The sequence below is a fragment of the Aplidium turbinatum genome, chromosome 10 (genome assembly GCF_918807975.1).
Source record: "Aplidium turbinatum chromosome 10, kaAplTurb1.1, whole genome shotgun sequence".
Lineage (NCBI taxonomy): Eukaryota > Metazoa > Chordata > Ascidiacea > Aplousobranchia > Polyclinidae > Aplidium > Aplidium turbinatum.
Window position 1 is genome coordinate 9,095,979 of NC_137481.1, and position 16,165 is coordinate 9,112,143.

The following is a 16,165-nucleotide window of genomic DNA, read 5'->3' on the forward strand; positions in this document are numbered from 1 at the left end:
ACAATCAACATTTACAGCAATATTTACAACAACAACAAAAACAACACGTCACAAACCTATCTTAGCCTACTGCCTACTACATAGTAACATTATACTTTGACAAGGTTTATAGGCTACAGCTATATTATTTACTGTAATATTGTTGTATAAATTTTTCATGCCTAATTAGTTGGAGCTGAGTACAAAAGAAGAGAGCCCACATAATTTTCAAAGTGGGGTGTTGTTGCCATCAATAAAAGGGCTGTGTGGTGTAAGCAGATCCGCAGCACAAAGAACTTTCCGAAATCGCTCTTTCATATCTCTGTGGACAAGTAGTGTCCAGTACTTGAGAGTTTGCCATCACGATAGCGCATCGAGAAGGAAGGTGGACCTACAAACCAACAAATAAAAATGCAACACGAACACTGACGAAATTTAAGCTTTCTCAGCCAAGAACTTATGGATTGCAATTCCACAATGACTGTTCGAAATATGTCTGTGAGCTCCATGAATCAAAACGTAAGGGCAGAACCCTAGGCCTATGTAAATTGTTACTGTTTCTTTTCTCCGTGGGCTACGTTTGAAATAATGTATGGCGACGCTCCCGAGAAGAGTTGAGGCAGCATTGAAACGCCAATAAGTTGTGCCGATCGAAGTTACCACAAAGTCAAAAACAAAGAACACCATCTCAGCCAGAAGGTCAATCATTTTTATATTGATCTAATGTTTCATTGAATAAAAGTAAAATATGACTGATTTGCTACATGGAATGTTTCGTGATGTGACACCAGCTCAGTGACAGACTGGTTTCGCCTTCGGCTCTGGTGCTAGTAGATCTGAGGTCGACTCCAGGTCAGGTCTAACCGAAGACTTTAAAAACGGCACCGATTGTGTTCTTCTTACATAACGCAGTGAAAGTAAATCGGGTAATAATGTGATGACCTCGTAAACCTGATACAAAACTAAAAATGAGCCTTGTCGCTAAAAGACCATAGTTGTTAGAGAGTGACAATAAATAAAACCATAAACATTATTCTTATTATCGTGATGTGACAAGCTTAGAATGCTGAACGCTTGGCTTAAAATTGCACCTTTTTAACATAGCCTACAATCAAAAAGTGTTGCACTCAACGACAATGATAGTTGGCCCAGTGCAGTTTGATATTTTTACAGCAACAATAGCCTATGAGCTAGTAATTAAAGTCGTTGAAAGAATAATTTGGGTAAATAATTTCAGGGGCCCCCAACCAGGACACATCTAAAAAGCATAAAAGAAAACAAACACCGTTTCCAAAATAAAAATAAATTACCTCGAAGAAGGGGAAATTATTGAGAAAAGGTATTTTATTCTCAAAAGCAGGGGTTGTATTTAAATTCGATGCAAACTTATCATAACAAAAACATGTGCGGCGGGTTTAAGTCCTCAGGCCACTACAATCATTTTAAACTCAGCTCCAAATGTATCCCATAGAGCTACTGGTCAACGCTACAGCTGGTAGTAATATTAGTAGTTCGATAGTATTTCCTAATAATCAACCAACCATGACGGAGCTGTTTCGGTTGTCGAATCCTTGCGGTAATAAATGGAATTCATCAGATGCTTGAGTTCTCCCACGGCCACCAAAAAATTGGTTATCAGTATCCAAAACGATCTTGTAACTAAAAATCGTTTTCATGTATTACCAGTTTATTGACACTAGACAGATCGCTCACATACCGCCACCATTTGGTGTCACTGCGCAAGAAACTCACATCCCGCGCTGCACTACTCCAGCGCCTGGCAGGCTCTAGCTGGGGGGCGAGGGCTGACACTTTGCGAATAGCAGCCTTTGCCCTTGTTTACTCTTCTGCAGAGTACTGTGCACCTGTCTGGTGCCGCAGTGCTCACTGCCACAACATCGACACTGCCATAAACAGCGCCCTGCGCACAGTGACAGGATGCCTGCGTCCCACACCATTGGATAAACAGCGCCCTGCCATAAACAGCGCCCTGCGCACAGTGACAGGATGCCTGCGTCCCACACCTGCGTCCCACAATCTCCCCATTCTCGCTGGCATCCAACCTGCTGAGCTTCGTCGCGAAGAAGCCACTCTGTCCCTCGGTCGACGGGCACTGGAGCCAGTGCCGGTCTTAGGGTTTTTCGGGCCCTGTGCGGAATATGCTTTTGCGGGCCCCAATGGCAATAATCCAATTCAGTGGCGTAACTAGGTACTTTGAAAGGGGAGGGGCGGCGGCGGCGGCATGATCGCCAAAGACGACAACCAGCGGCGGGGGTCTGGGGGGCCTCCCCCAGAAAATTTTGAAAACTTACTTTGAATTTGGAACATTCTGAGAGCATGTTCAACAAAAATTTAGGTATGAATATTACTGTGAAATGGTGCTGTCCGGTGGCATAGCAAAAGGATAAGATCATGCTTTCTTTGGCATTTTTCGGAAATAAAGCTATGTCTCTACAGTATGTTGAGTCTGGATGCAACCTATTTCGTCCCCTGAAATCGTGTAACAAAATTAAATTTCGACTTATTTCGTCCCTTGAAAAGATCGAGAAATTTTGAAATGTTTGCGGCAACTCCGATCAGCGATTTCGGCTATGCCGTTTTTTTTCTCGATCTTTTCAGTGTACGAAATATTCAGGCGACGAAATAGGTTGAATTTGTTCAGTCTCTATGTTTTCTTGTTGCGAATTCCTTTGCTGAATTCACTTGTTGAATTTTTCCTTTGAAAATGACAAAATTACTGCATTTTCTGAGTAAATTGCGGGCCCCCTAATTTGCGGGCCCTGTGCGATCGCACGGTTTGCACATCCCAAAGACCGGCACTGCTGGAGCCTAACCATCTTCTCCACCACAAGATCTCTGCCTTCCCAAACGGGCACCCCCGTCGACTGAAATCAAGACACCCATTCGTGCCAGCCGCTCAACTTCTGATCAACGAAGCTGATGAACAAGACATCTCTGCGGCTATTTGGGCGGATCATAAATGAAATTCTGAATGGAGGTCAAGCACCACCAGACTCCATTCATTCATCCCCGACGCCGACACACGCCCCATCGGCCTGACACTACAGAGACAGGCATGAGTGCGCCTCAACCGTCTCCGTACGGGCGTCGGGCTTTTCCGCTCAACCATGCACCAATGGGGAATGGCTTCTTCCTCCTCCTGTGAATGTGGTGCCGAGGAACAGAGCGCAGACCACATCATCAATGACTGTACCATCTTCAAGCCACCTAACGGAACGGAGTGGAAGGTCTGCGCGTTATGGATGATGAAACTAAAGACTGGCTGCTCTCTATAGCAGCCTTCCAGTGTAGTCCGGGAACATCGTGAATCTGGGGTGGTAAAAGGATAGACCCTCGGCCCCAGAAGCTCAGACGATGACGACGACGACCAGTTTATTCTAATGCAGCTTACCATACTCAGCGACAGAATTTTTGCTAAGGGCTTTTGGTAAGGTGTAGAGTGCACTATTCCGGTTTGCGTTAATTCGTATAGCCTACCTAACAGAAACAAACCTCCTAACGAAGACATAATTAATATCGGAACGAGAAAAGAACCCTGGGGTTCGCACCACTTATCGAGTAAACTAATTGTTTCAATATACCTAACCTTAAACTTTAATTAATACCAAATTTTTATATTAAAGGACTGTTTTAAACATGGATGAAAATACAAACATAAATTAACGTTGCATCAAAACAAACCTCCCAGATTCATTTACTCCAACACGATAATCGATATACGATTGAGTAGGATGGAAGTTGAAGATGAATAGAAGATGGGCTCTTTCAAAAACAAACACTTTGTCGTATTCATGCTTACGACTCACATAACCCTGCGAAAGTACTGATATAAAAAATCTAGTTTTTGATTAAGATTGGTATGTAGCCTACTTTGTCCACAAAGTCAGGTTAAAGATAGCCTATATTGACTTGAAACCCAGAATTTTTAAAGAACCTATCCAGGAAAGAAGAAAATTTATCCTACCCCTACTTAACGGCTTTGCACATGGCTATTGAGTCAGAACAAAAATCAACAATAATACAGAAGACTTCGAACTTCGCACTACTCTAAAGGCCTAGCTACTCCTACCACGCAGAAATTGTTTTCAATCCAACTTATCAAACCTTTTATCTACAACAGCCATTGAGACTTTTCGTTGACTACGAAGGTTAATTTTGAGTTGAAGGTTGAAACCAATTGTTGTATAACCTTTTGTTAACAAATTTATATGCGTTATTACCGGTGGAGCGGACAACCAATTAAATTGTTCTTCTGCTTGATTCAGAGCTTTGTCGAATCTTCGGAGATATTTGAAGCGCAGTTCTTCATTATCGCACAAGTCAAACCGACGGCGCGCGTAATGATAACTTTTGTTATTCTTTGAGCAAGGAAACTCAAGAAAGTCAGGATGACCGAACTCATTTCCTGTCAAGTTAAAGTATTTTGTAAATTAGAGGTTAGTGGTTAAAAGAGGGCAGTATTTCAGATACGATGCATATTTAGATAAATAGTATAACAGTAGATCAAATTCTCAGAAATCACAGTTTGCGCTAATATTGATTGATTGATTGAATCTTTATCCTCGGACTGGGAAAGCTTTTTCAGAGCTTAATCCTTTTTGGTAGTTTTGCATACTTGTAGAGGCTTTGAATCACTGACGCAGGCCCGGTCACCGAGATTGACAGAGTGAAGTTTCCGATTGTTGAAGTCTTGTTGCTGAGAAACTATTTCATCCATTAGATGCCGCTGAATGGAGAGCAGTCCTTAACGTGCGTTGCTCAAGCGCACACCCCGAGAGTCGAACCAGCGCCGCTTGATCTTGAAGCTTCTTCGTTTTCTAGCTTCTTCGCTAATATGTTCGTTTGAAACAAATAGCTTATGACAAAGCTCTAGTAATAACACAAAGAATTCTCTCAAAGGAAGAAAATTATTAGACTAAAGAAGAGATGGCTAGAGTTAGTGAAAAGAATCCCAATAGCCGGGAAGTATGGCGAAGGGGCTGTAAAAATTTGCAAGTCCCTGCTAATGGAGACAAACGTCAGATCTTACCTACAAATTGTGAGACAAACAAATGATTAATAAAGAAGAAAATTATTTGTTTTTTTAATAAGACTCCAAAAGCATCAGTAGTATAGAAAGTATGTCTCATCAAGTAAATGTAATAACCCAAAGTATTAACCTGCAATAGGACGATATTGTGAGCACATTTTTCTGCCTATTTGAGCGGGCAATAACGGTTGATGCATATTTTTTGAAGTCCTCACACATTGGACATTTGAACTTCCTGCGCATTGTGAGCACATATTTTTCGGCTGATGACGCTATATCAAAGGTAACACATATTCATGACGGTTGATTTGAACCAGGAAGTTGCAAAAAGAAGCTTTGATTGTATGAAGAATACCGATTTGAGAGGGCAAGTAACGGTTTATTTAAACCAGGAAGTTTTTATGTGATAGTTTGGAAAACATGGAGAAACAAATCTCACCAATCTACAGTATGTGCCACAACCGTATGATTATAAACCATTCTATGGGGCTGAACAAGGCTTAGCTAAAGAATCAAAACTTAAACGTGCTACAGCAAAAGTTGTTGACATCGCCAGGACTTTCAATGTGAAGCATGAAATTGGATTTAATCCTCACTTAAGACGAGCTTCATTATCTGTTCGCGTCGGAAGAAAAGCGTTTCATCCTGAACAACTTTGCAAAGTTGCGAAAAAGCTAATTGTGAAACAACCGTTTTTTGCTTTCCCTTCCACGAAAAATATCTTACAAATTTTATACTGGAGCGAAGAAGAAGATTCAAATTCTTATCATAGCCAGCATATCCAGCGTGTGAAAGAGGAGCTCCTACCTCAACAAATTGATTTGAATTTTACCAGTGGGAAAGTTTACGCGCCAGCTGCCTATCTCTCTTATATTATCGATGGTAAAGTGAATGTGAAGGTTTATCATGAAGCGTATCCCTTACCAACTCCAGAAGACCAACACCAATTGCAAGAAATCCTCAAATATTTGAAAGTCCTAAAGGATCAATCACCAAACACTTTTCGACCTCAAAAACGTATTAAATTAGATTCTATTCTGTGATTGTTTTGTACGATTTGTCAATAAAATATGATTGAAACTACACTGTCTTGTTTCTTTTGTTTATTGATATAATAAAAAACAATATAAAAAAGGTGTTCTTCTGAATTTTGGAGCGTTAATAAATCGTGTAAATAAATATTATACCGTCGGTGTTGTTTTCTGTATTATCGAAATATACCACACACAAATTATAAACAGTTTGTTTTATTGGACTGCACAAGCGAAGAAGTTGTAAACAGAGTTACACAGCAATTTAATCTTTTTCGTTGATCCAAGTGTTGAATTCAGGCGGATAACCTAACCAATTCACTTGTTCTTGTTCATTCCTTCCTCGTTTTCGTCAATAGCATCAAATAGATACTCATCATCATTCTTTGTGAATTTTTGAAGTTCTTGAGGATAAAAACGACCTTGGAGTTCTTCGTTGTCGTGGTCTTTTAGTTTGTAAAGAGTAGAGCTTCCAGTGAACCCTTTGAAACGGTAAAATATTTCTTCAGTAAAGTTAGGCATATAACCTTTCTCAAACAGTTGCTTCACCTTGTTGATGCAAACCTTATCGCCAACCTGAAATTCAGAACCTTTAAGGGGTCGTTGCTTTCCATCTTCGTTTCGGTTTATATTAGTTTCGAATATTATTCTAAAATATGTACCAAATATGTAAAAATGAAGAAAATCCAAGAGGCGGTGGTGTAAAATTTCTTTAAAAGGTGTTGAATTATAATGGAATGACTCAAATATAACTTACCTGGAAATTAAATTTTGGTTGTATGATGTCATTTAAAGCTTATAAGAATAATATATTGTTCAGTTTAGATCTGTGTAGCTTGTCAGGTTCATAATTTAGCTAAGCATTTGTTTGTTAAGGATCATTGAAACAGTGGTTTTAGGTAATCATTGATAGTAATTTTGATAAATATAACTTAACTGGAAATTAAATCTGTTGGTATGATGTCATTTAAAGCTTATAAGAATAATATATTGTTCAGTTTAGATCTGTGTAGCTTGTCAGGTTCATAATTTAGCTAAGCATTTGTTTGTTAAGGATCATTGAAACAGTGGTTTTAGGTAATCATTGATAGTAATTTTGATAAATATAACTTAACTGGAAATTAAATCTGTTGGTATGATGTCATTTAAAGCTTATAAGAATAATAGATTTTTCAAAACAACGTTACTCTAAGTTTGTTATTGTTTGTTTGCACGAATACATTTTACATTTTTATTTTAGATGATGCTAATACCAGCTAAACAATCATCATTCCCTTTATGCAATGAGAACACCCTAATTAACTGCTGTAGAACAATTTGTTACAACATATACTTCTACATTCTGACAACTAGAAAAAAATCAACAAATCTAATGCAAACTACATCACAAGTTGTTACCTAAACTTAAGACAAGCATGAAAAAATACAAACTCTCGCAGAATACGAGCACAAATTTTGCAACAAGCAATGACACCTGATGAACACACAAACAAATCTCCGAACACAGATTTTAACATTACAAATTATGCAACAGAAACTTGTGCTATTTTGTTGTAGTTTCTTAAGCTTGTAAAAATAAAATTGTAATTTGCTGAAAATATTTTTAAGTTTGTAAAAGAAAATTTAAGTTTGTGACTTAAAATAATTTTGCATGTGCATGTTTTTCAGAGATAAACTTTCAGATTACAATTTGTTGAACTATTTTTTTTATCTTCAGTTTGTAAGCTATGAAACTTATCAGTTTGTTGTTTGTTAAAACTATTTTTTCAGTTGTAAATTATGGAACTTAAGAGTTTGCACCTTCTCAGTTTATTTTTTTGTTCTAATTTGTCAATCATACAACTTAAAAGTTTGTAGTTTGTTAAAAAATATTTTCAGTTGTTGCTGGTTTTTACAATGAAAGCTTTGTGATTTATTAAAATTATTTTTCATTTTTGCAAGTAACAGAACTAACATTTTCAATTTCTTAAAATATTTTTTTTTTATCAATAATTTTAGAGCAAAAACTTTCAGTTTACAGTTTGTTGAAATAATTCTTTTATTTCTCTCAAGGATAATACATCTGCTTGTTTATTCATTTGTTTATTTTTTTATGCTACACAATTCAGTTTGTAACATAAGTTTGTTGCTTGATAAAACTATTTTTTCAGTTGTAAATTATGGAACTTAAAAGTTTACACCTTGTGTCAATCATACAACTTAAAAAGTTTGTAGTTTGTTAAAAAACATTTTTAGTTGTTTATTTTTACAATGAAAGCTTTGTGATTTATTAAAATTATTTTTCAATTTTGCAAGTAACAGAACTAACATTTTCAATTTCTTAAAATAATTTTTTCGTGTCAATAATTTTAGAGCGAAAACTTTCAGTTTACAGTTTGTTGAAATAATTCTTTTATTTTTCTCAAGGATAATACATCTGCTTATTTATTTATTTGCTTATTTTTTATATGCTACCCAATTCAGTTTGTAACGTTTTTGCATAAAAAATCAAGATGAGGTATTTCCAACAACTTAAAGCACACTTATGATTTGCAAACCCCTAAATTGTTTTTATAATCTTTATCTAAAAATAATAAAACACTTTGAATGTGTCACATGAGACTTTTAAACGCCAACATCGTTTACTTAAGGTTTCACCTCCATTCTGTTCTGAAAGTTTTATTGTTGAGCTGTTGGATGTGTGATCGATCCCACGCTTACATTTGTAAAAAGGATTAGTGTGAATTATTTTTTTTTCACATTTTCAACCCCTGTTATTTTTGTTAAACACACGCATGGTTTACTTTGTAGATGCTAAAATTTTTATACTTGTAGTTTTATGAAGCATAATACTTAAAGTGATTTATAGTTTCTACCTGCTGCAATTTAATTTCACATTCATTCTTAGCCATTCAGAGATTACTTAAAACAAGGAAAGATATTAATACTACAAAAAGTGCTCAATACCAAGCAAAAAAGCAAAGCAGAGCGAATTAAATCAAATATAGTTATTACTATCTAAACCCTTGACAGCCTGTTTCACCTAAACGTATCATCAGAAGGTTCTTATTCAAATAGAATGATTACTTTTGTATATTCTTCCTATTCCATCAGCACAATTCATCTGTAAAGATAATGATTACCTATAACTTACTGTTTTGAAATAACAACACAACATTTTTAAATCGTGGTAGGTTGTATTGCATAAATCAGTTTTAAAGCTGTTTTATTAAAAAAACGTCTTTGGTAGGCTACATATGCGTTGCATCTTGCAAACTCCAGAACCAGATTGTGTAAGAAACAGAGGAAGTCACGAAGTTGCATTGTTTTGATTAAATGCTTTGAAGGGTAACATTTTTGTAGCATTGACGTAAATTTACCATTCAAGGATTGGTAGCTTATAAGTTTATAACACAAGATTCACTTTCTCACATAAAAGCATAAAAATCTAAATATTTACAATAAGTCCCCTTTCCTTTGCTCAGAGTCCAACATCAATGGAAAGAAAATATCTTTACCTTTGATCTATTTGACTATTTTCTGGCAAGCAATAGGTTTTGGCAATACTTTTACAACAACTTATTAGGTTTTTACGTGTGTTCTAGCTACAATCTACTTATCACGAGTTTACTTATAATAACAATGGCGGATAAAAATGAAGAAACTCAACTTAGAATGGTATAACCTTCGTGATTTGCAATAAATTTGTGCATACAACATGTCAATTTTGAAACTGAACCAAAGTTAAGCACATATAACAATCACATTTTACTTGTTTTTATACAACAATACCAAAATTATTATTTCCAACCATATAACACCATCCATTCTGTTAGAATCGACATAAACCCATTATTCTTTGACAAGACTAAACACGATTTATATGAAATTAGCGGTTTATTTTAAATCGAGCACAGCAGCGTTTCAAATTTATTTTGTGGCAATTAAGTTTTTTTTTTTTAGTTTTTGGTAAATGTTCATTTATTTACATCACGTAAAGGTACGTTTTTTTTTTCATTTCACTGTGTTATTGTTTGGTAATTTTTTTTTGTAAATATCTCCGTCTTTTGTGTAACTTTAAGTGTTTTGTAAGATCTAAACAAAAAGATGATACTTTCATGGTAGCTTTTGAACATATCTAAACCAATTTTGACGAAAGTATGCTTAAAAACACATTAATGTGCTTTATTAAATGACCCACATATGTCAACCACGAACCAAACCAATTACAATAATTTTGTTTCACAACCTCAGAAAACTTTGTGTTCGTAGATTTCAATAATTGTTTGGTCTGTAATCGACTTAACCGGTCTGTTTACCATCAACTTACGTTTAAACATAAGAAAATTACTTGAACACTCTTGGTTACATAGTACCATACCATTTGCGCCTGATGATTTCTTGTAACAACTACAAACCAATGACACCAATTTATTCAACAGAACCATTAAGTGAAGATTTGTTTATCGTTACCCGCAACTATTTCTATTGTCTTTTCACCATTGAATCCGTTCCTCAGACTTTCTTTTGTCATGTGTTATGTGATGTTTAATTCTTAAAAATATGTTATTTGAACAATTTTCCGCTTTTATGTTTATCCTCATCTCAAATAGATTGCCTGTGAAGACCTATATTTTAATAGTTTCTATATTTTAGTGAAGATTTCCATGTTTCATTTAACTCTTTTATCTTGCTCCTACATCTAAACTTATTGTTTGGTTTCTCTTGAACTATATTTTGGTCACATGTTCCTGGTGCTTCATCTTTATATCTCACTTAGGATACACTGGTTTGTGGTTAGTCTATGTAATACTGGCGTATACAGTACACTTTGTACTGGTTTTTACTTCCATACAGTAGATTCATCCTCTTTATCTTCACTTCCAAACACCTCTTCTTTGGTCTTTCTCTGATCTTATTGGATCAAAACTTAATAAGTTTACCAACTAGTCTTTCTGTTTTTACATATCCATGGTATTTTACGACCACTCGTATGTTTTTTTTCACAGATATTAATCCAAAGGTAAAGCTTTAATTTTGTGTAACATTTTCAAAATAACTTCAAACGAATTTTTAAGACATGTACAAAATATCATAAAATTGTGTTTGAACCTAAAAACAAGAAAAAAAAATGCATATCAATGTCATACTTTTCACTAAGCAGATATGCAAAATTGTTAAATCACTCAGTTTTGATGATCACTGTCTGTTTCACAAAAACAATCTGTCTTTTGCTTGAGTAAACGTTTTTTTCTTTTAGATAAGTCACATATCTGTACACACCTTTCCACAGTGATTGTCTACTAAAGTGGTGCTCCTTCCACAACACTTGCTCGAGATGTTTGTGGTGACGTACTTGTAGCCTATTTAATATGATTGCGTTATGCTAACTGCAAGCTATCAGACAAAATCTAAGACAATGTAAAACATTCATCAAAACGCATTTGCAGAAAAACATATTATAACTAGATTATCCTATTAAAATTATATCTTTCTATTATATTCTTATTATATATATTGTATGTATGTATATATATATATATATCATATTATACCTATTAGACATAATATATAATATATTAAAGTATTTTCTATATAGTATATTCTAGTTTTTCTTGACAAATGCGTTTTGGTGAATGTTTTACATTGTCTTAGATTTTGTCTGATAGCTTGCAGTTAGCATAACGCAATCATATTAAATAGGCTACAAGTACGTCACCACAAACATCTCGAGCAAGTGTTGTGGAAGGAGCACCACTTTAGTAGACAATCACTGTGGAAAGGTGTGTACAGATATGTGACTTATCTAAAAGAAAAAAACGTTTACTCAAGCAAAAGACAGATTGTTTTTGTGAAACAGACAGTGATCATCAAAACTGAGTGATTTAACAATTTTGCATATCTGCTTAGTGAAAAGTATGACATTGATATGCATTTTTTTTTCTTGTTTTTAGGTTCAAACACAATTTTATGATATTTTGTACATGTCTTAAAAATTCGTTTGAAGTTATTTTGAAAATGTTACACAAAATTAAAGCTTTACCTTTGGATTAATATCTGTGAAAAAAAACATACGAGTGGTCGTAAAATACCATGGATATGTAAAAACAGAAAGACTAGTTGGTAAACTTATTAAGTTTTGATCCAATAAGATCAGAGAAAGACCAAAGAAGAGGTGTTTGGAAGTGAAGATAAAGAGGATGAATCTACTGTATGGAAGTAAAAACCAGTACAAAGTGTACTGTATACGCCAGTATTACATAGACTAACCACAAACCAGTGTATCCTAAGTGAGATATAAAGATGAAGCACCAGGAACATGTGACCAAAATATAGTTCAAGAGAAACCAAACAATAAGTTTAGATGTAGGAGCAAGATAAAAGAGTTAAATGAAACATGGAAATCTTCACTAAAATATAGAAACTATTAAAATATAGGTCTTCACAGGCAATCTATTTGAGATGAGGATAAACATAAAAGCGGAAAATTGTTCAAATAACATATTTTTAAGAATTAAACATCACATAACACATGACAAAAGAAAGTCTGAGGAACGGATTCAATGGTGAAAAGACAATAGAAATAGTTGCGGGTAACGATAAACAAATCTTCACTTAATGGTTCTGTTGAATAAATTGGTGTCATTGGTTTGTAGTTGTTACAAGAAATCATCAGGCGCAAATGGTATGGTACTATGTAACCAAGAGTGTTCAAGTAATTTTCTTATGTTTAAACGTAAGTTGATGGTAAACAGACCGGTTAAGTCGATTACAGACCAAACAATTATTGAAATCTACGAACACAAAGTTTTCTGAGGTTGTGAAACAAAATTATTGTAATTGGTTTGGTTCGTGGTTGACATATGTGGGTCATTTAATAAAGCACATTAATGTGTTTTTAAGCATACTTTCGTCAAAATTGGTTTAGATATGTTCAAAAGCTACCATGAAAGTATCATCTTTTTGTTTAGATCTTACAAAACACTTAAAGTTACACAAAAGACGGAGATATTTACAAAAAAAAATTACCAAACAATAACACAGTGAAATGAAAAAAAAAACGTACCTTTACGTGATGTAAATAAATGAACATTTACCAAAAACTAAAAAAAAAAAACTTAATTGCCACAAAATAAATTTGAAACGCTGCTGTGCTCGATTTAAAATAAACCGCTAATTTCATATAAATCGTGTTTAGTCTTGTCAAAGAATAATGGGTTTATGTCGATTCTAACAGAATGGATGGTGTTATATGGTTGGAAATAATAATTTTGGTATTGTTGTATAAAAACAAGTAAAATGTGATTGTTATATGTGCTTAACTTTGGTTCAGTTTCAAAATTGACATGTTGTATGCACAAATTTATTGCAAATCACGAAGGTTATACCATTCTAAGTTGAGTTTCTTCATTTTTATCCGCCATTGTTATTATAAGTAAACTCGTGATAAGTAGATTGTAGCTAGAACACACGTAAAAACCTAATAAGTTGTTGTAAAAGTATTGCCAAAACCTATTGCTTGCCAGAAAATAGTCAAATAGATCAAAGGTAAAGATATTTTCTTTCCATTGATGTTGGACTCTGAGCAAAGGAAAGGGGACTTATTGTAAATATTTAGATTTTTATGCTTTTATGTGAGAAAGTGAATCTTGTGTTATAAACTTATAAGCTACCAATCCTTGAATGGTAAATTTACGTCAATGCTACAAAAATGTTACCCTTCAAAGCATTTAATCAAAACAATGCAACTTCGTGACTTCCTCTGTTTCTTACACAATCTGGTTCTGGAGTTTGCAAGATGCAACGCATATGTAGCCTACCAAAGACGTTTTTTTAATAAAACAGCTTTAAAACTGATTTATGCAATACAACCTACCACGATTTAAAAATGTTGTGTTGTTATTTCAAAACAGTAAGTTATAGGTAATCATTATCTTTACAGATGAATTGTGCTGATGGAATAGGAAGAATATACAAAAGTAATCATTCTATTTGAATAAGAACCTTCTGATGATACGTTTAGGTGAAACAGGCTGTCAAGGGTTTAGATAGTAATAACTATATTTGATTTAATTCGCTCTGCTTTGCTTTTTTGCTTGGTATTGAGCACTTTTTGTAGTATTAATATCTTTCCTTGTTTTAAGTAATCTCTGAATGGCTAAGAATGAATGTGAAATTAAATTGCAGCAGGTAGAAACTATAAATCACTTTAAGTATTATGCTTCATAAAACTACAAGTATAAAAATTTTAGCATCTACAAAGTAAACCATGCGTGTGTTTAACAAAAATAACAGGGGTTGAAAATGTGAAAAAAAAATAATTCACACTAATCCTTTTTACAAATGTAAGCGTGGGATCGATCACACATCCAACAGCTCAACAATAAAACTTTCAGAACAGAATGGAGGTGAAACCTTAAGTAAACGATGTTGGCGTTTAAAAGTCTCATGTGACACATTCAAAGTGTTTTATTATTTTTAGATAAAGATTATAAAAACAATTTAGGGGTTTGCAAATCATAAGTGTGCTTTAAGTTGTTGGAAATACCTCATCTTGATTTTTTATGCAAAAACGTTACAAACTGAATTGGGTAGCATATAAAAAATAAGCAAATAAATAAATAAGCAGATGTATTATCCTTGAGAAAAATAAAAGAATTATTTCAACAAACTGTAAACTGAAAGTTTTCGCTCTAAAATTATTGACACGAAAAAATTATTTTAAGAAATTGAAAATGTTAGTTCTGTTACTTGCAAAATTGAAAAATAATTTTAATAAATCACAAAGCTTTCATTGTAAAAATAAACAACTAAAAATGTTTTTTAACAAACTACAAACTTTTTAAGTTGTATGATTGACACAAGGTGTAAACTTTTAAGTTCCATAATTTACAACTGAAAAAATAGTTTTATCAAGCAACAAACTTATGTTACAAACTGAATTGTGTAGCATAAAAAAATAAACAAATGAATAAACAAGCAGATGTATTATCCTTGAGAGAAATAAAAGAATTATTTCAACAAACTGTAAACTGAAAGTTTTTGCTCTAAAATTATTGATAAAAAAAAAATATTTTAAGAAATTGAAAATGTTAGTTCTGTTACTTGCAAAAATGAAAAATAATTTTAATAAATCACAAAGCTTTCATTGTAAAAACCAGCAACAACTGAAAATATTTTTTAACAAACTACAAACTTTTAAGTTGTATGATTGACAAATTAGAACAAAAAAATAAACTGAGAAGGTGCAAACTCTTAAGTTCCATAATTTACAACTGAAAAAATAGTTTTAACAAACAACAAACTGATAAGTTTCATAGCTTACAAACTGAAGATAAAAAAAATAGTTCAACAAATTGTAATCTGAAAGTTTATCTCTGAAAAACATGCACATGCAAAATTATTTTAAGTCACAAACTTAAATTTTCTTTTACAAACTTAAAAATATTTTCAGCAAATTACAATTTTATTTTTACAAGCTTAAGAAACTACAACAAAATAGCACAAGTTTCTGTTGCATAATTTGTAATGTTAAAATCTGTGTTCGGAGATTTGTTTGTGTGTTCATCAGGTGTCATTGCTTGTTGCAAAATTTGTGCTCGTATTCTGCGAGAGTTTGTATTTTTTCATGCTTGTCTTAAGTTTAGGTAACAACTTGTGATGTAGTTTGCATTAGATTTGTTGATTTTTTTCTAGTTGTCAGAATGTAGAAGTATATGTTGTAACAAATTGTTCTACAGCAGTTAATTAGGGTGTTCTCATTGCATAAAGGGAATGATGATTGTTTAGCTGGTATTAGCATCATCTAAAATAAAAATGTAAAATGTATTCGTGCAAACAAACAATAACAAACTTAGAGTAACGTTGTTTTGAAAAATCTATTATTCTTATAAGCTTTAAATGACATCATACCAACAGATTTAATTTCCAGTTAAGTTATATTTATCAAAATTACTATCAATGATTACCTAAAACCACTGTTTCAATGATCCTTAACAAACAAATGCTTAGCTAAATTATGAACCTGACAAGCTACACAGATCTAAACTGAACAATATATTATTCTTATAAGCTTTAAATGACATCATACCAACAGATTTAATTTCCAGTTAAGTTATATTTATCA

General features: G+C 33.6%; 1 protein-coding gene across 1 annotated transcript in view; it reads right to left on the reverse strand.

Annotated features, from left to right (window-relative positions):
• Positions 1-229: 229 nt before the first annotated feature.
• The window catches only part of LOC145778930 (1,4-alpha-glucan-branching enzyme-like), a 28,026-nt gene continuing 12,090 nt past the window's right edge, over positions 230-16,165 (reverse strand). Inside the window, exons 12-15 of the mRNA XM_082590519.1 lie at positions 4,221-4,405; positions 3,682-3,812; positions 1,521-1,638; positions 230-370 (exon numbers count right to left, since the gene is read on the reverse strand). Coding sequence (XP_082446645.1) covers positions 230-370; positions 1,521-1,638; positions 3,682-3,812; positions 4,221-4,405 — 575 coding nt within the window. The remainder of the gene's footprint in view (positions 371-1,520; positions 1,639-3,681; positions 3,813-4,220; positions 4,406-16,165) is intronic.